Source organism: Nerophis ophidion, linkage group LG06 (assembly GCF_033978795.1).
Source record: "Nerophis ophidion isolate RoL-2023_Sa linkage group LG06, RoL_Noph_v1.0, whole genome shotgun sequence".
NCBI classification, from domain to species: domain Eukaryota; kingdom Metazoa; phylum Chordata; class Actinopteri; order Syngnathiformes; family Syngnathidae; genus Nerophis; species Nerophis ophidion.
Window position 1 is genome coordinate 61,685,850 of NC_084616.1, and position 25,503 is coordinate 61,711,352.

At 38.4% G+C, this 25,503-nt stretch overlaps 1 protein-coding gene across 2 annotated transcripts in view; it reads right to left on the reverse strand.

The window, feature by feature from the left end:
* LOC133555062 (leucine-rich repeat-containing G-protein coupled receptor 6) overlaps window positions 1-25,503 on the reverse strand; it is a 114,932-nt gene that overhangs the window by 46,220 nt on the left and 43,209 nt on the right. For both annotated transcript variants that reach the window (XM_061904498.1, XM_061904497.1), the window contains one exon: window positions 17,041-17,112. In XM_061904498.1, coding sequence (XP_061760482.1) covers window positions 17,041-17,112 — 72 coding nt within the window. The remainder of the gene's footprint in view (window positions 1-17,040; window positions 17,113-25,503) is intronic.

The following is a 25,503-nucleotide window of genomic DNA, read 5'->3' on the forward strand; positions in this document are numbered from 1 at the left end:
ATTCTTTCCTTAACACGGATCAATCGTCCTGTCCCCTTAGCAGCAAAACAGCCCCAAAGCTTGATGTTTCCACCCCCATGCTTCACAGTAGGTATGGTGTTCTTGGGATGCAACTCAGTATTCTTCTTCCTCCAAACACGACGAGTTGAGTTTATACCAAAATGGATACATGGATGATACAGCAGAGGATTGGGAGAATATCATGCGGTCAAATGAAACCAAAATAGAACTTTTTGGTATAAACTCACTGTACATTAGGGTGTCCATTCTTTGATGCATTGCATTGTGACACGTTGAAAATCAATATCGATTCAGCAAACTTTCCAAAATCTATTATTTTGCATAACAGAACCGCACAAACAGAACTGCAGCTCTTAGAAATTGGTTGGAACGGAAAAAGCTGACTGGACACTTTTAAAGGACAGATTGTATTGTAGTTTCTACCGTGCCATTAGGAAAATGACGAAGAGCTCGATCAGCAATTGCTTTATTCCACAACTGGCAATAAAACTGCCGTACCCAAGGGAAAACATCAACAGAAAAAATTCAATCTATTTTTTTTTTTTCCAAAATCAACCTTCCTCACACCACACCGGATTGAGCCACAGATTCATTAAATTCTAAAGAAAAAGGCACACACGCCAACACTGCTCGCTGCAGTATTGAACCTACAGAACTCTGCAAAAAGCTGACTATTTTAGTTTAAATTTTTTGTAAAATATTTTGGATGAAAGTCTTTATTAATTTTTTATTTGTTTAATTGCATTTGGCATACAACTTTCTAGTACTGAAATCTGTGAAAATGTAGTTTTGTTTAAAATAAGGTGTTTTTTCTAAAGGCACTATTTCTAATATTACACTATGTCATAAGAGCAGTTTTTTTGTGGGGAAAAATGTTGCATCCAAAAGATGGATCAATATGTTTTTAATCAAATCATTAAACCTTGAATAGCAATCAAATTGTGAGGTGCCTAAGACAGCACCCCCCAAGTTAAGCATGGTTATTCTTTCTTTAATATGCAAACATCCAGTACACTTTTCTTTTATGTTATGGGCGGCATAGCTCAGTTGGTAGAGTGGCCGTGCCAGCAACTTGAGGGTTGCAGGTTCGATTCCCGCTTGTGCCATCCTAGTCACTGCCGTTGTGTCCTTGGGCAAGACACTTTACCCACCTGCTCCCAGTGCCACCCACACTGGTTTAAATGTAACTTAGATATTGGGTGTCACTATGTAAAGCGCTTTGAGTCACTTGAGAGAAGCGCTATATAAATATAATTCACTTCAAATTGACAGTTTTAATTTAAATGTCTTTATTATTTTCAAAATCTAATTGATAAAATCAACAAATTATATTTAGTAATGATATAAATAATATAACTAGCTTGGAATCGAGATTTTGCTGGAGGCCGGTGAACCTGTCACTGTTATATTTGAAAACCATAAGGAGTCAAAGTGTGATGAGATTTAATACATGCATAATACTTGAATCACCACCCATCCTTCCATCCATCCATTGTCTACCGCTTGTCTTTTTCGGGGTCGTGAGGGGTGCTGGAGCCTTTCACAGCTGCATTCGGGCGGTAGGCGGGATACACCCTGGACAACCATTAAATCTAATAATGATAAGCCGCTTGCTCAATGATGGCTCAGAGTTCACAGTATTGGAGTAAATAAAGTCTAACACTATAAACTGTTATGTTTGTCTGAAGGGCCTATCAAGGACCTGCTGAATAAGGTCTAAAGGATTGTATTTGCTTGCTTCTTTTTCACAAAAAAGTGTCAAGAACCCATTGAAAGAAATAAGCTTTGCTTTCAATAGCCTAGAGTAACTTGGAGATGAAGTCCTTTCAAATGTACTGGAATGGAGATATACTTGGAAGGTCAGCATGTAAAACTGAACATGAAACAATTTATCACTTTAGCAGTCCCAGCGTGCCTGGTCCTGTCTTCTCCTGGCGCTAACTGCAAATACTGTGGATGCACATCAAACAATGTCTCTCTCTCTCATTCTTTCTCCCGTCCTGTCCAAATTGTGATAGGCCATCATCTATTAATTTGTGTATACAGTATAAATTGTAATTGTGTCCATTATGACCTCACTTTCTCCACCACTCAATGGTAAAAAAAATGTTTGCCTTAAAGCGGAACATTATCACCAGACCTATGTAAGCGTCAATATGTACCTTGATGTTGCAGAAAAAAGACCATGTTTTTTTAACCAATTTCCGAACTCTAAAAGGGTGAATTTGGCGATTTAAACGCCTTTCAATTGTTCGCTGTCGGAGCGATGACCTTTCACCCGTGACGTTACAATGGGAAGCAAGCCACCATTTTCTCAAACACATTACACGCACAAGTCGAATCAGCTCTGTTATTTTCCGTTTTTTCGACTGTTTTCCATATCTTGGAGACATGATGCCTCGTCGGTGTGTTGTCGAAGGGTGTAACAACACTAACAGGGACGCATTCAAGTTGTCTTACGTGGAGTGTGCATCGATTGGCACGGCATGCTAATCGATGCTAACATGGCAGAAATGGCAAGAATGTGTGGATATCCTGCGACACTCAAAGCAGATGCATTTCCAACGATAAAGTCAACGAAATCACAAAGGTGAGTTTTGTTGATGTTATTGACTTATGTGCTAATCAGACATATTTGGTCACGGCATGATTGCCAGCTAATCGATGTTAACATGCTATTTAGGCTAGCTGTATGTACATTTGTTGGTATATTTGCATCCAGCCTTTCCCTCCACCCACATTTAATGCCAAACAAACACATACCAATCGACAAATTTAAGTTGCTCCAATGGTCAAAAGATGCAATCGTTGGTTAGAAGGCGATCGCCGAATAGCTTCAATAGCTATTCGCTCAATAGCTTCAGTTTCTTCTTCAATTTCGTTTTAGCTATCTGCCTCCATACTCCAATCATCCGTTTCAATACATGCGTAATTTGTTGAATTGCTTAAGCCGCTGAAATCCGAGTCTTAATCCGAGCTAATGTCGCTATATTTTGCTGTTCTATCCGCCATGTTTGTTTGTATTGGCGTCACTATGTGACGTCACAGGAAAATGGACGGGTGGATTTACAGATAGCGAAAATCAGGCACTTTAAAGCTTTTTTTCAGGATATTCCATGATGGGTAAGATTTTGAAAAAAACTTTGAAAAATAAAATAAGCCACTGGGAACTGATTTTTATTGGTTTTAACCCTTCTGAAATTGTGATAATCTTCCCCTTTAAGACACAAAGTGTATCTTCAAGTTTTTTCTCTGAAGGTAGGAAAATAAAAATAAAAAAATCCTTAGAGCAGAAATATCTCTGTTGGATCTTAATACAAAGGCGATATTCTCCATTAAGTTAAAACAAATACTGTAGAGCAATGCAGAGGAAGACAAATCATTGAGGCTGTAAAACATGGTGAGAATTGTTTATAGACAGACAAAACAGGTGAAGCTGCATCCAAAGTCTCAGACTCCCTTCCACACATATATTTCAATACTAAAGTTAAGCGCTGCTCTGCACTGATCATTGTGCTGGTATTCAATATCTTTTTGTTGGCCATTTTCTTGACAGAAGAAATCTGTCTCAGCCAATAAATGTAGTTTAATTTATATAAAACCTAAATTTTCCCTGGTTTGTGTTTCAAAGTCAACATACTCTCAATCCAGCAACTGATCTTATATATTCATCATTATGCACATTTAACAAGGTCAAACACTATGTAAACCAGTGGTTCTTAACCTGGGTTCTATGGAACCCTAGGGGTTCGGTGAGTCGGGCTCAGGGGTTCGGCGGAGGTCAAAACACACCCGACTCATCGTGTAAATGAAAACTTATCCCTATCGGCGTATTACAGATACGGCAATATCAGAAATCAGACTGATTTGCAGGTGTGTAATTTGTTGTGAGTTTATGCACTGTGTTGGTTGTGTTGTTTGAATGAGGTGATGTTCATGCACGCTTCATTTTGTGAACCAGTAAAAAAAACATGGTAACACTTTCGTATGGGGAACATATTTACAGTTTTAATTAGTTGCTTATAAACATGCGAATTAGTAACATATTGGCTCTTAACTAGTCATTATTAAGTACTTATTATTGCCTTATTCGGCATGGGCTTATTATAACCCTGACACTAACCCGAACCCTAACCAAATAACTTTAAATTAAGTCTTTGTTACTTAAAATATGTTCCTTGAGTGTCCAAAAAACTCTAAATTAAGTCTTTGTTACTTAGACTATGTTCCCCATACTAAAGTGTTAACAAAAACATATAACTTTGTCATGAATTTGAAAAAAAAGGAGGATTCTGTGAATGCGCATATGAAACTGGTGGGGTTCGGTACCTCCAACAAGGTTAAGAACCACTGATGTAGACACTAAGCCAGGGCAATATAAAATATATATATATATATATATATTAATATATATATATTAGGGGTGTGGGAAAAAATCGATTTGAATACGAATCGAATCGAATACGTTGTGCGATTCAGAATCGATTGTCATTTTTTTTTTAAATCGATGTATTTATTGTAATTTTTTTTTAATCAATCCAACAAACCACTACACAGCAATACCATAACAATGCAATCCAATTCCAAAACCAAACGTGACCCAGCAACACTCAGAACTGCAATAAACAGACACAAACACGACACAGAACAAACCAAAAGTAGCGAAACAAAAATGAATATTATCAACAACAGTATCGATATTAGTTATAATTTCAGCATAGCAGTGATTAATAATCCCTCATTGACATTATCATTAGACATTTATAAAAACAAAAAGAACAATAGTGTCATAGTGGCTTACACTTGCATCACATCTCTTAAGCTTGACAACAAACTGTGTTTTCACAAAGATAAAATAAGTCATATTTTTGGTTTGTTCAATAGTTCAAACACATTTACATTATTGCAATCAGTCGATAAAACATTGTCCTTTATAATTAGAAAAGCTTTTTTAAAAAAAATCTACTACTCTGCTAGCATGTCAGCAGACTGGGGTAGATCCTGCGGAAATCCTATGTATTGAATGAATACAGAATCCTTTTGAATCGGAAAAATATCATTTTTGAATCGAGAATTGCGTTGAATTGAAAAAAAATCGATATATTATTGAATCGCGACCCCAAGAATCGATATTGAATCAAATCGTGGGACACCCAAAGATTCGCAGCCTAGATATATATATATATATATATATATATATATATATATTATATATATATATATATATATATATATATATATATATATATATGTATATATATATATATATATATATATATTTTTAATTTTTTTTTCACATCTTGCTTGCTCCTCCTCATACCCAAGAGCTTCCATAGCTGAGATTCACACACCTATCAGCTAACGAGAGCGAGATGTTTGTTCTGGCGAAAAGAAAAGTGTTGTCTGCAGTTTGGTTTTGCGGAAACAGGCGTGGAACAAATGACTGCACGCTGCAAAGTGGGTTTAAGAAAGGCAGCAGCATAACAAACCTGTCCCTGCATCTGAAAACGAAGCCCCCAGTCGAGTGCGGGAAATCTAACTTCACGGCGAACAAAACCTCAACAACAAACAAATTCTGGCGAAAATTCGGGTTACTGAGGTTACCAGGTATGTATGATGATACCCATGTATGATGAGAACGAAGCAGAGTGGTGAACGATCACTCAAGCAGTCGCTCTGCACACTGCCAATCTGGTTTTGAATTACTCTGTCATTTGTACTCATTGGTTTCTTTAAAAAGTCGGGGAAAGAATCCTAAATCAAAAGTAATATTCGACCATTTCTCTCACACACTACAACTAAATAACTTCATAATCCCACAGTAAACGCACAGTTGATGTTGCTGCTTTATTATTGCAAATGTCACATTGGTCTAATTCGGATTCTGTTTTGACTTGATTGTTATTTACTTGGAATACACTAAACAAAGTTAGTTGCATTTGTTTGCTTTTATTAAATCATGTTTGAATTTTTTGTCAACTTTTGACTTTTTTATCTCAATAGAATTCATTAGTTTGATCTAACGTATTTATGGTATTATCAGGATAAACCTTGTAAAATAATGTGAAACTATGTGTTAATCACACAGATTATTATCAAGGCTTAAGTCAGGCTGATTCCAAAAATAAATACTGCAAAAAGGGACTCATAGAAACTAATGAAAAGTACACGTAAGTACAATTACGCAGTACTAACATAAATTCTAACTAAATACATGAATAACATGTATGTTTTTTTTACATAAACTATCAATATATAGACTGCACTTAAATGTAGAATATTTGTAGAATATATTTACACTATTCATATATTATATATATAATATATGCTGTATATTATTTATTATTATTGTTGTCTATTGTGAGCAAACTGTGGTGCTGAATTTCAATAAAGTACTTTCTATTCTATTCTGTTCTAATCAATCAATCAATCAATGTTTATTTATATAGCCCTAAATCAGTAGTGTCTCAAAGGGCTGCACAAACCACAACGACATCCTCGGTAGAGCCCACATAAGAGCAAGGAAAAAGTCACCGCAGTGGGATGTAGGTGACAGTGACAATTATGACTATGAGAAACCTTGGAGAGGACTGCATATGTTAGCATGTGTAGTATTTTATACGTAAGTAGTAAAACTTAAAATCACATCTTAAGGGCACAGGAAGCCAGTGCAGGTGAGCCAGTATAGGTATATATGTATGTATATATGTATATAAAGGTATATACAGTATAGGCGTACTATGATGAAACGTTCTTGTCAAAAGTCTAGCAGCAGCATTTTGTACCAACTGTAATCGTTTAATGCTAGACATGGGGAGACCCGAAAATAGTACGAGATGTAACAAACGCATGGATAATGATCTCGGCGTCGTTAGTTAATGAGAATTTAGTGCAAATGTAAACAAAGCTTCACCACTTTAGTGATTGATTTTGTATTTAGGAAACCTCTCCATGACTTTAGCTCTAGAGTTTTTCTGTTTGTTTGATATAGTCATCACTGCCACCAGCATTGAAAAACTGTAATACAACTGAGTACCGCTGCGGCTGGTACGGATCACAGCTGAGAAACGCGAACCAAAACTAGTGTGGATGCCATGTACTGGATATTCTTTGGTGCAACTTTTGCTCCACAGTCACATTTTAACACCCTTTCTGAACAGTCATCCCTCCTTCATTGCTGTTAATTGGTATTGCACATTTTAACAAATTTCCTCAATAAAGGATTTTTCTTAATAAATGAAATGTTTTCATGGTTGGAGAGTATTAAAACTGTTTACATCCTTCTAAATATATATTTTTTAACCTAATTGGAGTTCTCCGGACATAAAATAAGGCTGAGTCCCCTTTACGCTCATACCACCCAATACGGTTGACTTGATTGTGATATAGTGTGGTTTAAAGTACTCACCCGCAGCCCGGAGGACCCTCTAAGTGCCATTTCTATGGCCGTCACCCGGCCATTAAAACACAGCCACAACTTGGAAATACTTCCTCACATCCTGGGTAAATCATATAAGTTATAACTAGGCTCCCATCTGTTTAAACCACGGGCGTATTGTAATTTTTTTCAAAACAGTTGCAACTATGATCATTAGCTTTGTTGTTACTTGTTAGCATTGCATCTTGTTAGAAATACGTGTCCTGTGTTGTCATTCCACATAGCTCACGCCAAAGCTGTCTTATTGATGTCGAAGATACAGTGCAACCTGAAACAAGAGAGTGGACAGCTGTTGATAACTGATAGCAGTCTCAGTTAGCCTGAAGTGCTGCTGTTGTCTTTTTACTCGTGTTAGTTTCACCAATGATGAGCTGTGTTAGTGATGAGAGCAGAATTGTCCTGCCAAAAGTTGACAACTTAATTGTCGAGGTGAAGTTTGGGCCAAAATTAGACACTGGCGTACGGATGGTTCATTCACCCTTAACCCGGAAACAGAAGTAGCTCACTCAGTGTATAACTTTATCACCTGCCACAATATAACAGCAATAAAAACAACACAAATACTGTTGTATAATACGTGAATCAAACTTAATTTTACAGTTAATTTAGGCCTAAAGCATGTGTATTCTACATGGTCCCCAAACTACGGCCCGCGGGCCGGACACGGCCCGCCAGCGTGTAAAATCCGGCCCGCGGGAAGTCCCAAGTTAAAAAATAAAATAAAATTATAATTCCCCATCTATCTATCCATCCATTTCTACCGCTTATTCCCTTTGGGTCGCTGGTGCCTATCTCAGCTACAATCGGGCGGAAGGCAGGGTACACCCTGGACAAGTCGCCACCTCATCGCAGGGCCAACACAGATAGACAGACAACATTCACACTCACATTCACACACCAGGGTCAATTTAGTGTTGCCAATCAACCTATCCTCAGGTGCATGTCTTTGGAGGTGAGAGGAAGCCGGAGTACCCGGAGGGAACCCACGCGGTCACAAGAAGAACATGCAAACTCTACACAGAAAGATCCTGAGCCTGGGATTGAACCCAGGACTACTCAGGACCTTCGAGTTGTGAGGCAGACGTACTAACCCCTCTTCCAACGTGCTGCCTATTTTAATTCTAATTATCATTTTTAAAATCTGTCCTTTCTAATCGACTTACCACCACTTTGTTACTCTCTGTGTCTCCTAGCCGCTCAGGCATATCATATTGTCTAAAAATGCATTTTCTCATCGATAATGTAACATCTTTGCGCTCACGCCGCAGTGTCGGGCGAGCACGCAGCAAGTGTGCACTCTTTCAGTCAATTAGTGGGCGAGGACAATATATATATATATATATATATATATACATATATATATGTGTATATGTGTATATATGTATGTCTATATCAATCAATCAATCAATGTTTACTTATACAGCCCTAAATCACTAGTGTCTCAAAGGGCTATATATATGTATATATATATATATATATATATATATATATATATAAATATATACACACACACACACACACACACACACATACATATATATACATCGCAGGGCCAACACAGATAGACGGACAACATTCACCTCTCTCATTCACACACTAGGGCCAATTTAGTGTTGCCAAAAAAACATTTATTGAAATCCCAAAAGGGTCAAGAGGTGAACAACAACAGGAAGACATAAAGCACCCACAATCTCAATAGATGTTTGATGCATGTAGACCAAAACTCTTGCTCAGGACAGAGAAACTCCTCTGGCAGTGGCAGACAGCAGACTGGCAGAAAAATGGCATTTTCCCACTTAAATAGCCCATAGCCCCGCCCACTAGCTGGGACCAATTGGACAGAGGGAATTAAGAAAACAGTTCTTTCGTAAATTACACCATAAATGACCATCACATGTCTAAAAGGTATTTACGTAGTACTTTTTTATTTGTAAAGCAGTCATTTTTGTACACAGTGTATTCAGGCTTAGACAACACAACTTCCAAATGTCCAGTGTCCGTCAGCGACACCCAGCTCCTGACAATCATGGTTCGATTCAATTAGGCCTAATTAGTCAGCACAAGTGTGCTTACCTACATAGAGCTCTCAGCCCCACCCTGACTCTTTTAGCCACGCATTCAGAGCCAAGGTGAGTGAGAGGTTACTATTTGTTTGTTGAGCTTTCTTTACACTGACTAAAAAAAATGCTTTTTAATAACATGATTGAATGTTTGTAGTTTGTCTATGTTGAGCATCCTAACAAATATGCACAGTTTGAGAGGAAGCCAAAGGTCAAACAGTGACATTGTGGGGTCAAACTGTCACAGCTGTATAGTATTTTGTATGGTATTTTGTAGGGCTGCAAATCTTTGGGTGTCCCACGATTCGATTAAATATCGATTTTTGGGGTCACGATTCGATAATATATCGATTTTTTTCGATTCAACGCGATTCTCCATTCAATACGATATTTTTGAATCGAGAATTGTATTCATTCAATACATAGGATTTCAGCAGGATCTATCCGAGTCTGCTGACATGCAAGCAGAGTAGATTAAAAAAAAAAAACTTTTTATAATTGTAAAGGACAATGTTTTATCAACTGCTTGCAATAATGTAAATTTGTTTTAACTATTAAACGAACCAAAAATATGACTTATTTTTATCTTTGTGAAAACATTGGACACATTGTGTTGTCAAGCTTATGAGATGCGATGCAAGTGTAAGCCACTGTGACACTATTGTTCTTTTTTTTATTTTTATAAATGTCTAATGATAATGAAATGAAGGATTTTTAATCACTGCTATGCTGAAATTATAACTAATTTTGATACTGTTATTGATAATATTCATTTTTGTTTCATTACTTTTGGTTTGTGTTCGTGTTTGTGTCTCCTCTCAATTGCTCTGTTTATTGGAGTTCTGAGTGTTGCCGGGTCAGGTTTGGTTTTGGAATTGGATTGCATTGTTATGGTATTGCTGTGTAGTGGTTTGTTGGATTGATTAAAAAAAAAAATTGATTTTTTAAAAATGAGAATCGATGCTGAATCGCACAACGTATTCGAATCGATTTTTCCCCAGACCCCTAGTATTTTGTATATTGTACAGGATTGCTTATTATTCTTATTGGATAATAGTCCGTTCATTTAAATTCTTATTTTTATCTTTATTACCTCTTGTGTAATTTATTTTTATCCGATATTTGTTCCCACTACCGCACCTTAAGTTGGAGTCCTTAATCCCGTTATATGCAAATATAATGACAATATAGTATATTCTATTCTATTCTTGTATAACTGTTAGCATGTCTGACTCAACCGTGTGTGTGTGTGTGTGTGTGTGTGTGTGTGTGTGTGTGTGTGCAGCTGGCAAGGCAGACAAGGAAACATGGGATTTTTGTGGTCCACACAGAACCTGCTTAACGCTACAAGCACCATATATTCACTCTAAGTGAATATCAGGTTCCTTAGAGTACTCATTCCAGAGTTCCCCAGGTTTTACTCCAGGCAGTTTCTCAGTAGGAGAGATGAGAGGCAGGCCAGAGTCATCAATCGCATGGATCAGCTGCTCGGGCTACGACTTCCTTGTCATGTATGAGTTGTGACTTTAGAAGGTTATTATCCAATCCAATCCAGTTCCCTTTATTTACACAACACTATTAACAACGAAACTGTCTCCAGTGTGGCACACAAAAAGGAAACAAAAGTAATCAAAATATAAGCATTTAAAATGAAACAATAAACAAATAATAATAATAGAAAAAGTAATAAAATACATCAATAAAATAGAATAAAACAATAAAAACAAATCAATGTAATAAAATAAAACAAAAGACACAGAGGACCACAAGACTCACGCCGATTTAAAAGCCAGAGAATGAAATTGGGTTTTAAGACGAGATTTAAAACGTTCAACAGTGGGGCCCATTCTGACATGAGGGGGCAGAACATTCCAGAGTTTAGGGCCAACAACAGAGGAGGCCATGTCTCCCCTAGTTTTAAGCCTTGTTTTAGGCCCCACAAGTATGAACTCGCCCTCGGCCCTCAACGCGCGAGCTGGAGGATAAATTTAGATGAGGTCCGTGATGTACTTTGGTGACGGTCCATTCAAAGCTTTAAAAACAAACAATAACATTTTAAAATCAAGTCTAAAACGAACAGGAAGCTGATGCAGAGACACGAGAATCGGAGTGATGTGCTCTCTTTATTTGGTCCCTGTTAAAAGTCCTTCCGCAGAGTTCTCGACTATCTGTAAGTTCATTTTGACTTATTCAGTGCATTGCAGTAGTCCAGACGTGATGAGATAAAAGCCAGAGGTGATAAAACTTGATTTAACAACGGCGTTGATTTGTTTTTCAAATTTAAAACCATAGTCTATAACAGACCTGGGCAAACTAAGGCCCGGGGGTCCCATGCTTTTCCATGTGGCCCGCCGGACATTCCCACATATTTTTTTTTTTTAGATGTTTAAGATGTAAATTGTCGCTGCCATTATGATGTCCACTCATGTTTTCTAATGACCTTAAAGGCCTACTGAAATGAGATTTTCTTATTTAAACGGGGATAGCAGGTCCATTCGATGTGTCATACTTGATCATTTCGCGATATTGCCATATTTTTTCTGAAAGGATTTAGTAGAGAACATCGAGGATAAAGTATGCAACTTTTGGTGCTAATAAAAAAGCCTTGCCTGTACCGGAAGTTGCAGATGATGATGTCACAAGGGTGAGAGCTCCTCACATCCTCACATTGATTTTAATGGGAGCCTCCAGCAGCAAGAGCTATTCGGACTGAGAAAATGACAATTTCCCCATTAATTTGAGCGAGGATGAAAGATTTGTGGATGATGATATTGATAGCGAAAGACTAGAAAAAAAAAAGTTGATTGCATTGGGACGGATTCAGATGTTTTTAGACACATTTACTAGGATAATTCTGGGAAATCCCTTATCTTTCTATTGTGTTGCTAGTGTTTTAGTGAGATTAAATAGTACCTGATAGTCGGAGAGGTGTGTCCAAGGGTGTCTTGAGGCCAGTGTCTGAGGGAAGTCACGGCAGATACAAGGACGTCGCAAACTCCACAGATCTCCGGTAAGAGGCGACTTTTTAACACAATTTTCTCACCGAAACCTGCCGGTTGACAAGTGGTCGGGATCCATGTTTGCTTGACCGCTCTGATCCATAGTAAAGCTTCACCTCCGGGAATTTTAAACAAGGAATCACCGTGTGTTTGTGTGGCTAAAGGCTAAAGCTTCCCAACTTTATCTTTCTACTTTGACTTCTCCATTATTAATTGAACAAATTGCAAAAGATTCAGCAACAAATGTCCAGAATACTGTTTAATTGCGCGATGAAAAGAGATGACTTTTAGCTGCAAATGGTGCTGCGCTAATATTTCCTGACTGTCCGTGACGTCATGCGCCCGAGTCATCATTCTGTGACATTTTCAACAAGAAACACCGCGGGAAATTTAAAATTGCAATTTAGTAAACTAAACCGGCTGTATTGGCATGTGTTGCAATGTTAATATTTCATCATTGATATATAAACTATCTGACTGCGTGGTCGGTAGTAGTGGGTTTCAGTAGGCCTTTAAGTATACACCTATAGTATAGAAATTATTTCAATGGATGGAATATGAGCTTGTGCATTATTTACTTGTTACTATGGAAATCTAATTATTTAGTATGGTCATCTACGTCATAGCAGGGATATGTTTTAATAAGTAAGTAAGTAGTAAGTAGGTAAATGTAATTTATAAAGGGCTTTTCACAGATACAATCACAAAGCGCTGTACAAAACCTAAGTAAAGTAAAACAATTGAATTTAAAACAACAGGGGCAACGTCATAAAAAGGACACAAAGCGGAATAAAAATGATAGTTAAAAAGGTGCATTAACTAAAGCTTTACTAACAAAGTTTCAACACAGTCAAGATCAGGGAGGGACTGGTGCAAGTTGTTCCAGAGTCTGGGAGCTATAGCCTGGAATGCCAGGTCTAAAACGAGTTTTCGGGATCTTTAGAAGACCCCATGTTGTCAATATTCAGTGTTTTATCGTTCATAGATAATATTGTAAATGGCGCATTCTGTACATTCTGGGTGTCTCATTCAGTAAAAAAATGTTTTAATTCCATTCCGCATAGTTCAGTTGGTAGAGTGGCCGTGTCAGCAACTTGAGGGTTGCTGGTTCGATTCCTGCTTGTGCCATCCTAGTTACTGCCGTTGTGTCCTCGGGCAAGACACTTTACCCACCTGCTCCCAGTGCCACCCACACTGGTTTAAATGTAACTTAGATATTGGGTGTTACTATGTAAAGCGCTTTGAGTCACTTGAGAAAAGCGCTATATAAATATAATTCACTTCACTTCACTTGTTAAGGCGGTCCGTAATAACGTTTTTAACATTCAATCAGACATTGTTTTGAGGTTATTAGTGTTCCTAAATATCAGATATACCGGCCCCCGGACACATTTGTTTCTATAATTTTGGCCCCTGAGTCAAAATAATTGCCCAGGCCTGGGGCCGAATTTATAAAGCGTTTTAGAGTGCCATTTTACACTTAAGTCCTGAGAATTTGCGAAATGTAGTCCTACTCTCAAACTTAAGAATAAAAGCTATTAATCAACTTTCTTAAGTCTAAGAATCACTCCTACTCTCCACGATATTTAAGAGACCTTCGGAGGTGTCCTAAGTGGTTAGGAGTTGCCAGCGGGGGATGGCACTGAGGCGAGAGAGGCGTGCGCAAACGTTTAGGGAGCGGAAGGATGACCTGGCTTTGTTTGATGACGAGCAGCTGATCAAACAGACAGAGCGGGTATTATTTTTGTCACAGATTTAATAAGGGGCGTCATCTCATCAACATCACGCAGCAGAGCTTTCACAGCAGAACTAAAGGTCATTACAATGCTTCGATATCTCGTGCCTGGGAAAATGCAACAGTGTAACGCTAATGATTTGGGGCCATCACAACCATCAGTAAGCAGAATTGTTATGGAAACAATAATGGCCCTTACTGCTCCTCACCTCGTCATGCATTTCATTGACTTTCCAACTACACCCTGGATAATTCAGCAGAGGCTAACTGCATTCATGCAGGTAGCTGGCTTCCCTGGAGTGGTCGGGGCAATCGATGGTACACATGTAAGGATCATCGCTCCAAGTGTGGACGAGAGTGGGTTTGTTAATAGGAAGAGGTACCACAGCATCAACAAGCAAGTAGTGTTCGATGCAGACTACAAAATCTCGGATGTGGTACCCAAGTGGCCTGGGTCCACCCATGACGCACGGAAAAGGAAACATTTATTTTTGATTTATTGCCAATATTGTTTGTTTTGTATTATTTTGAAGTTTATTGTCAAAATATACACAGGCATGTGATTTGACCACAATGAAAAAGACTGAAAAAATGTCCGGGGATCTGGCGGACTAAGGCCCCCAGCCAGGTCCAGGGCGGTGGGGGGACAAGGGGGGCAACACCCCACGTGGCTACTGGTTTTTCACCAATTTAACATGCTAAAATTAACAAAGACAGCACTATTTGAAGAAAATATTTTAGTGTTTAAAGACACTAATTAGGGCTTCACGGTGGAAGAGGGGTTAGTGCGTCTGCCTCACAATACGAAGGTCCTGCAGTCCTGGGTTCAAATCCAGGCTCGGGATCTTTCTGTGTGGAGTTTGCATGTTCTCCCCGTGAATGCGTGGGTTCCCTCCGGGTACTCCGGCTTCCTCCCACTTCCAAAGACATGCACCTGGGGATAGGTTGATTGGCAACACTAAATTGGCCCTAGTGTGTGAATGTTGTCTGTCTATCTGTGTTGGCCCTGCGATGAGGTGGCGACTTGCCCAGGGTGTACCCCGCCTTCCGCCCGATTGTAGCTGAGATAGGCGCCAGCGCCCCCCGCAACCCCGAAAGGGAATAAGCGGTAGAAAATGGATGGATGGAAGACACTAATTAATTGTACATACATACCCCAATTATCCTAATGAATCACTGTATATGGTTCAGTCCCAACAGTATTTAGTCACTAATATTTACGTTTTGTGTTCATTTCACATCCACAGGTGTCACATTGATCAGTGTTATTATCTACAGTTTATTTACAGTATTACCACATTACTTCAGTTCACTTCACACATTTGCTTGCTCGGAAAGCCCTAACATGAGCATTCCTTGAAAATTTCTGAGCAGCATGCATTTTCCTTTTGGTCTCTGCTTATGTAGCTCCTTTTTTGGATTTCACTGCCAACTTCTGCCTCTAGTATTATATTCAAATTTATTTCAAATAAATTAACTGGAATCAATAATGCGCCTCTTTCAATTTCTGTAATTTCATAATATATTTTCACGTGGCTTTTTATTTTTAGAAAAACCCATTTATATTTCGTTAATATTTAAAACAAAAATGCGTATTTCGCAAGCAAACATTTTTTAGCTTACCTCATTATTAACTACCCTGTCTGGAACTAAAGTGGGTTGTTTGGGTGGATCGTTCCGACTTTAGACGGAAAAATCACGTGCCTGATAAACTCCCATTGTCCACTTAAATATTTCTAAGATATTTCTTTATTCTTAGACAAGGGATTCCCTTCCGTGATTGGTCATTTCTATGGACACAGAAATGACGTCACCTAAAATTCCGTTTACGGCACATAGTAATGTCGTAATTCAGCTGTGAGTGTGACACTTAAGATTCAGTCCAACACTTCGCTGAAAGTGTGAGTAAGACGCTTGATAACTAACATTTAAGTGCAGCTTTCAGCGAAGAATTTCTTTATTCATATGTCAACTCTTAGCAGACTTCTTAGGAGTAATTATAAGAAGTTTGATAAATACAGCCTCTGGTCTATAATGACTCCAAAGCTGGCGACTGTGGGACATACAGAGTTTTAAAAAAAAGTCCAAGTCCAGCAGAGGATTACTGTTGCCCAGCAGCACAACTTCAGATTTTTCCTCATTTAGCTTTAAAAAATTCTGCGCCAACCAAGCCTTGACGTCATTTAAGGACTCAAATAGAGGTCCAGGGGGTAAGATTATTTTTAGAAATTGGCAAATATATTTGGCAGTCCGCATAAAAATGATAAAACATGCCATGCTTTCTGAATATTGCACCAAGGGGAAGGTTAAAATGTGCAAACAGAATGGGCCCAAGAATTGATCCTTGGGGGACTCCACAGTCAAGGGGGGCGATGGATGAAGTTGAGTCCCCCAATCTTACACAGAAACCTCTTCCTGACAGGTAAGACCTGAACCACTTCAGAGCATTCCCCCTGAAATGATATACGTGGACCCCGACTTAAACAAGTTGAAAAACTTATTCGGGTGTTAAAATTTTGTGGTCAATTGTACGTGTATGTGCTGAACTGTGCAATCTACTAATCAATCAATCTCCACACAGTCTTCCAAACAAAATTAAATAATTGTGTGGTCAACTGTGTCAAAAGCAGCATTCCAGTCTAAAAGCAAAAAAATGGCTGAACAAGAAAGAGTCATTAAAAACCTTTAAGAGTGCAGTCTCGGTGCTGTGGAGGGCTCTGTAACCTAGTATCTAAAATACCACCGGCATTTATTAACTGAATATAACTTGAAGGATTCCGTACTCACAGTTCTGTTAACAGGTCCAGTCGGTGGAAGATTCTTGGCTGGATCTTGCTGATGTTATTCATACTGAGATCCCTGAAGGGAGGAGCAGAGAAATAACAGAATTAAAGTATCGATCAGTGCACAGACTAACTTATCAATGGTCTTTAAAGATTTTTAGGCCATGTAAAATGCAAATGTATAAAAGTTGTATTTCACATGATGATCAATCTTTCAGAGTCAGCAGTAAGGCGCAAAGAGAGGTTGAAAGGTTTGGTAGGTTAGAGAAGGAGCTGGAGAAGAAGGAGATAAAGAATTTCCCCTTTAAATCATTGTTGGGCAGCTGTAATTTCCTCCTTTTCCCAACGACATTCTCTTTTCCAGATGTCTCACTCTAGATTTCCCTAGGTCTGAACCCCCTGTCTCCTTTCATACCTATCTACTTTCCCTTGACAGCCTCCTCTTCACTGTCCTCCGATGACTTCTCAGGCGATCACCACTCTCCACCTTTATTGCTTTAATGTAGACACACTCCATTTCTATCATTCTCTGACACACTCTGACTTAGAGTTTGTTGGGGCTGAATGTTGATGCAGCTGCCGTCACTGAGATTAAGCATGTGGATGTTGAGGTGTTTCCATGTGTGCGTGCATGATATTGTACAGTGACAACTTACATTTCAGTATCTGGTAGAAAACATATCTTACATTGTGGCCTCGTGCATGTAAGGCTTTTGGATAAACAGTGCAAAACAGTGTTTATGTCGCCCCTCATTTTGACTCCATGGTTCATAGGGGCTTGCCTGCTTCTTCAAGAAGGAGGTAGGGTTAATGTGTGTGTTTCTTCCATTGCTCAAATTCAATACAGACCACCAGGCAAGCAAGTGTGAACTGCACATTCAGAAGCCTTTTGAAGCTGGAAGTTTTGACACGCTAGCTGTTTGTCACATCAGCTAAGCTTGGCTGAAAAGATTATTCCTGGCAAGATCTGTGTTACGCTCTAGAGGAGTGTGGAGAAATGCATGACAGCATTCTAGTGTACATAGATTTGTATGTGGAAAGGCTTTCATATCCTTTTGAGACCCAGCATATTTCCGTGTCTCCTGTGTAGAAGACATTTTGTATTTGGTCCGTATATTTTGTCAGACTTCAAAGATAGGAAAGTAATAGCCCGTTTATGAATGTGAGCTATAATGGGTATGAGGACAAGTGAAGTTAGCTGATACTCCCTACCTAACGACCCTTCTAGTTTATGGTTTGTCTTTACACTCCTTCACCTTAACATATTTGTTTGTGAGCGATGTGCAATTTATTGTCTATGTTAATTAATAAATACAGGATGTTGGACTTGTTATATTGCAAAGGAAGGATGTAATAATTGGTCAAAATTTGGGCTTTGGGGCAGCAACAGGCTTGCAAATGGCCGGAACTCTTCCCACAGAAAGTCGCCTGTACTTAAAGCGTGAACTCAAATCCATTTATGATCTGGATAAAGAGCTGGACAAGGTCCTTCCAGTAAATAAAACTATAACAAAAAAAAAAGTCCCAAAGCCATATCGGATGCCAGATAACACACAAATAAAAAGTGAAGGGAGGTGTAAGCGCCAGTGATGGTAATTCAGAAAGGGGCAATCACAAAATGGTATGACAACAAGCCAGTGGTGATGGTTTCTACTGAACATGATAAAAACGCTGAAGATATCGGAGAAGACCAGCAGTCATAAGGGAGTACAATACGGTGACAATATGGATGGTATGGACCTCTACTTTATTGATTCATTCAGGAGAGTTCCTTCAGGAAAATTAAAATACAGGCTGTTACAGATATCACCTGATATCCATCCACCCATCCATTTTCTACCGCGTATTCCCTTCGGGGACGCGGGGGGTGCTGGAGCCTATCTCAGCTACAATTGAGCGGAAGGCGGCGTACACCTTGGAAAAAGTCGCCACCTCAACCTATCCCCAGGTGCATGTCTTTGGAGGTGAGAGAAAGCCGGAGTACCCGGAGGGAACCCACTCAGTCACGGGGAGGACATGCAAACTCTACACAGAAAGATCCCGAGCCTGGGATTGAACTCAGGACTACTCAGGACCTTCGTATTGTGAGGCAGGCGCACTAACCCCTCTTCCAATATGCTGCCTATCAAAACCTAACATTAATTGATTAACGTGGACCCCGACTTAAACAAGTTGAAAAACTTATTCGGGTGTTAACATTTAGTGGTCAATTGTACCGAATATGTACTGAACTGTGCAATCTAATAATGAAAGTTTCAATCAATCAATCAATCAATCAAATCATATGGTCAGTTGCTCATTTTGTTGATGTTGCCATAATAAATTCCTGAATCCAGTAGAAGGACAGAGCAATGTTTAACTGATCAGCAAAATCAACTAAACAGTTTCTGGATTTCAAATTGCATCTGGCAAATGCATTTATTTTTTGTAACAGCCGAATGAGCAGCACAGTTGCAGTACAAATAAATAGCTATGAATGTATTAGTCAATCCTGTTGTTAGTAAGCACATGCCTAAAATAACTCGTTAAATTTGAAATGTAATTGCTAAATTAAAGCCACTGAATACGTCTACGCTTTATCTGATTAGTCGACTAAGTGTTACGATCGTTGATGACTAGTCCACCATCAAAATACTGCATCATTAGTTGCAGCTTTACTTGAAAGACATTGTGATTGTTTGCACAAACTTTATACCAGCGACATGCTTACAACCAAAAACAGTTGCGCTTTATTCACCAACTCAGTGCACTGAGCTCTGTTCACTCAGAGTGTAGGCTTGTTTGCGCAGTCAGTCGAGAGGAGACACTCACCGCAGCCTCATCTCATGTTTCTGCCCCGTATTGGCTCAGTAAACATGAACGTTCAACCTGTTTGACTTAACAATTGGAATCACCCATAAAATACATAAATAATTCAACTCAATGGACAATTATTCATATTTGTTGTATATTATTCTATCGCACCTGCCTCTCCTGACCGCACGTCCCTGTAGCGAATATGTTGTATTTTTTATTTGTATTTTTTTAATAAAAATGTTAATTGTGAGTTGTCTCAGGGAGGCAGTACATTTCCCAAACAATTGAAAGATCATTTTTTCTCTATTCTTTAGAGTAGATTTAATTGGCATGAACTGTTGTAAATTATGGGTTATATAGTTCACGTGTGATGATCATTCATAATTTGCATGCTTGATTTAATTGCTGATCAAATAATCTATTATTATTTACAGTTAAAAAGAGTTAAAAGGGAATTGATTTGATTTATACATGTATTTGATATTATTTGAGAAACACTGAATTGAGTTGTTTTCTACTTCATAGCCTAACAAAAGGTTAAAGGCCTACTGAAACCCACGACTACCCACCACGCAATATAGTTTATATATTAATGATGAAATATTAACATTGCAACACATGCCAATACAGCCTTTTTAGTTTACAAAATTGCAATTTTAAATCTCCCGGGACTTTTTTCTTGAAAACGTCGCGCAATGATGACGTGTACGCGTGACGTCACAAGCTGTTATGAATATGAGCGCTGCACACACACACAGCTAAAAGTCGTCTGCTTTAACCGCATAATATTTAGTAATAGTATTTTGGAGATATGTGTTGCTGAATCTTTAGCAAATTGTTCAATTAATATTGGAGAAGTCAAAGTAGAACAATGGAGTTGGGAAGCTTTAGCCTTTAGCCACACAAACACACGGTGATTCCTTGTTTAAAATTCACGGAGGTGAAGCTTTCCTATGGATCACAGCGAACATGGTTCCCAACCGAATCTCAACCAGCAGGTTTCAGTGGGTAAATTGTGGTTAAAAAGTCGCTTCTTACCGGATATCAGCTGAGCATGTGCCTCCCGTACAGCTGCCGTCGACTTACCCGAGACACTGCGCATCAACACCCGGCCGTGGACGTACACTTCCGACTATCAGGTACTGTTAAACTCACTAAAACACTAGCAACACAATAGAAAGATAAGGGATTTCCCAGAATTATCCTAGTAAATGTGTCTAAAAACATCTGTATCCGTCTCAATGCAACGCGATTGCAATCGCGTTTTTTTTTTTAACCTGTTTTTTTTTTTCTACTCCGTCTCTATCAATATCCTCAAACACGAATCTTTCATCCTCGCTCAAATTAATGGAGAAATTGTCGTTTTCTCAGTCCGACTAGCTGTTTTTGTTGGAGGCTCCCATTAAAAACAATGTGAATATATGAGGAGCCATCAACATGTGACACCGTCTGCGACTTCCGGTAGAGGCAGGGCTTTTCTCCAGTTGCGAACTTTATCGTGGATGTTCTCTACTAAATCCTTTCAGCAAAAATATGGCAATATCGCGAAATGATCAAGTATGACACATAGAATGGACCTAATTTCAGTAGGCCTTTAACTAAAATACTGCATGTTCCACAAGTCATTGCACAAACCGGATGTTAGAAAGACCAGGAGCAGGTGCATTGTGGTTGTTGCATTTAGCATTACGAGCCTACGGGTGAATGAATGAACGACAGATAACAAAATAAAAGGACCAATTTGTACCGTTTTGTATGCCCATTTTTTTTTTCTTATATAAAGTACAACTTTATTTACACATTTCTGACGTCCTGTCCAATACTTTGATCGTAGTTAATCTACATCAGACTTGGGCAAATTAAGGCCCGAGAGCCACATGCGGCCCGTTAAGCTTTTCAATCTGGCCCGCCAGACATTCCCAAGTAATTTTTTTAGATCTTTAAGATGGAAAGTGTAGCTGCCATTATAATGGGCAGTCATGTTTTCCAATGACTGTAAGTCTTCAACTATGCTAAGTCTTTCAATGCTTGGAATCTGCATGATATACTAGTTACTATGGTCATCTAATTAGTTACTATGGTCATCTAATTAGTTACTATGGTCATCTATGTTACAGCAGCTCAGACGAGGCACCAAGCAGTGTGGGCGGGAAGCGTTTCCACAGACGCGGAAGGAGATTTCCACATCAAAGTTCTAAAGCTTAGTGATGTATCAGATATATCTTAGATTGTAAGTGGGGGTTTTTGTACCCTTCGCGTTAATTTTTCACTGTTTTTTGCATTTTTGTTGCCTTTCACTTGATTGTAAAATGTGTCGATCGAAATGGGGTGTGACGTTCATATTTTGTCAATATTCAGTGTTTTATCCTTCATATAAAAATGTAAAATTCCATTACGTTTTTTAAAAGCAATCTGTCATAACGTTTTGAGCATGCAATAAGAGTTTATTGTGAGGTTTTGTATTAGTGTTCCTAAAAATAGATATACCCGCCCCCAGCCTAATTTTTTTCTCTAAATGTGGCCCCCGAGTCAAAATAATTGCCCAGGCCAGATCTACATGAATTCCTTTGCATCAGTCCAAGAAAAAGATCCAATATGAAGCAATCTGCGATTGAGAGGCGACTTGTCCAGGGTGTACTTCGCCTTCCGCCCGAATGCAGCTGAGATAGGCTCCAGCATACTTAGTGACCCCGAATGGGAAAAGCGGTAGAACATTGATGGATGGATGAAGCAATCTGTAGCACACTCCCACTGCCACTTCATGTTTCTCCCTTGTGATGAGCTTGCAACCCTTTTCTGTTAGATGTAAGTTTGTAATTAAGGTGTTTTTTTATAATTCAACTGACATGTAATATGTTCCTTATGCACCCCGAGAGGTCTAAGTGCACCACAGAGCTGACAGGGGTTCAAGGTGTCCGTCAAGGACACTTATATCAGGGCAGGCCTTCAGTCTGGGTGAGCGGAAAAATAGCTGTTTCTCTAATGACATTGTGTCACTGAGCAAAGGAGGCCATCAATCTTCCAATTGTACTAATGACATTAACATTGCTGCGCTCAACTTGGCTGTTACTTGTGTTCCATTCTCATGTTGTAATGAGTTCGGAATTGTTTCTATATCTTCTTCTGCTGGCACAGCTCTGCAGTGGCATTGCACACGTTCACAGCACAAATGCATATTGACAGCTGTGGGTGCAATGTGTCATAAAGAGGAGCAATGGGCCAACACAAATAAGTCGGAGGCTGCGAACCAGTGGAAACAATACAGGATCCAATACAGTTAAAGGTTATCAGGCGTACTGCATAGTAAGTATGATCAGAGGAGGGGAAGCCGTTTTTCCTTGCTTGCTCATATTTTCTTTAATGCATGAATAATATTAATAATTGGTTTGATTTATGAAGCGCCTTTTTCAAAACTCAAAAAGCATTTTACAGTGAACCTTAAACCTGCTCCATCTGTGTGTAAAGTGCGCTGATTTATGTTTGGAGTTAATTGCACAAGCCTGTTACAAATTAGTTTCATCATCAATTTTGACTTAATATATAACACTTCTAGCTAGGGGGGGTTCAAAACAAGGACCAAGGTTTTTAATTCAAGTACCCTCTAATCAGAGCAAAGCATTTTTGGTTGAAAAAAAGAGATAAAAAAGTAAAATGTAGCACTATATCATCACTTTCTGATTTATTAATTTGTATAACAGTGCAAAATATTGCTCATTCGTAGTGGTCATTCTTGAACTATTTAGAAAAATAGATATAAAAATAACTAACAACTTGTTGACAAATAAACAAGTGATTCAATTATAAAGATTTCTACACATTGAAGTGATCATCAACTTAATGTGCCCTCTTTGGGGATTGTAATAGAGATCCATCTGATTCATGAACTTAATTCTAAACATTTGTTCACAAATAATGAAATCTTTAACATCAATATTTGTGGAACATGTCCACAAAAAAATCTACCTGTCAACACTGAATATTGCATTGTTGCATTTCTTTTCACGGATTATGAACATACATTCATATTTTGTTTCAGTATTATTCAATAAATATATTTTTAAAGGATTTTTGAATTGTTGCTATTTTTAGAATATATATTTTTTTAAATCTCACGTACCCCTTGGCATACCTTCAAGTACCCCCCAGGGGTACTCCTACCCCCATTTGAGAACGACTGTTGTATGTTCCTGAAAACCAGCGTCCTCTGCAGTGGACATTTGATTTGTGTTTATATTTTCAGAGTTACAAGTTTTGGGAAAAAAACAAAGAGCTCTGTCTAAACAACAGGAGCGCTCTGTTGTTTTTTAAAGAGGAATTGCACTTATTTTCAAATTTTTCCTGTCAGTCACAATCCCTATGTGAGACAAGAACACATGTATTTTCTTTTTCTATGGATTTTTAATCGTGAATAAACTCAAGAGGTGATTAACAATGTAAGCTAATAGGAATCATCTATTCCAGGGGTTCATTACCTTTTTTGACTTCGGGGCCCAACTTTTGCTCTACTGAGGGGCCTGAGGCCGAATCAAATAGTAACACTGACCTAATAATCTTACTCTTCACTTTAATCATATTCTATTATTAATATCTAACCTAAATGCAGTTTAATGGGATAACCCTTGTCAAATGATATGAAACAATGGATTAATCACCAAGATCATTATCAAGGCTTCAGTCAGGCTGATTACAAAAATAAATACTAAACAAATTTACTACAAAAGAACGGACTCATAAACCCTCACGGAAAAAAAATCATTTAAATACAGTAACGCAGTGCTACAATAAATTCTAAGTTCATAGTAATAAAAGATGTGTTCTTTGAATAAACTGTCAATATTTCGCTACAAATACAAATTAGGCTTAACCACTTTAGTCATAATTTTGGCGTTTAAAGGAGACCTATGATGCAAAAACAACTTTTTTTAACTATTGGTACATGATTTTGTGTGCAGTAATTGGGATCTGCATTAGCCCTGAAAATATTGAATTAAAAACGATGAAGGCATACAGGAGATATATAAACAATCTTGCCCTACTTCTTCCAAACGAGCCGTTTAGAATTTGCCCAATTTGGGACGTTTTTGTAATTGTGACGTCAGCAAAATATCTGTATATATGGTGGAAATGTACCCAAACTTATCTGTACGTATCCGCCATTGTAGTCTGTACCGCAGTCAATAAGCTTATTTTTCTTTGTACTCTTGTTGTGGGGCAGACTGGCTCATACATGCACATGCATCCTCCACTGTTGCCATTTCTAATACAAAATAGGATACAGTTCAAACTTATATCTGTCAGTAGACTCAATATAAAAGTGTTAAAAACTATGATGGCTGACGGGGAGAATACACTGTTAAAGTGGAGCCACATAACTAGGACTGCCCACAAAATAGTGCATCCTGTAGAGATGGTCAGAAAACAGCTAGAAAAAATATAACTCTATGTAACATTTTGACCAAAGAACCACCATTACATGTAATGTCGACAGCAAGGAAGTCTTTTAAAGGCCTACTGAAATTAGATTTTATTATTTAAACGGGGATATCAGGTCCATTCTATGTGTCATACTTGATCATTTCGCGACATTGCCATATTTTTGCTGAAAGGATTTAGTAGAGAACATCCACGATAAAGTTCGCAACTTTTGGTGCTGACAAAAAAGCCTTGCCTT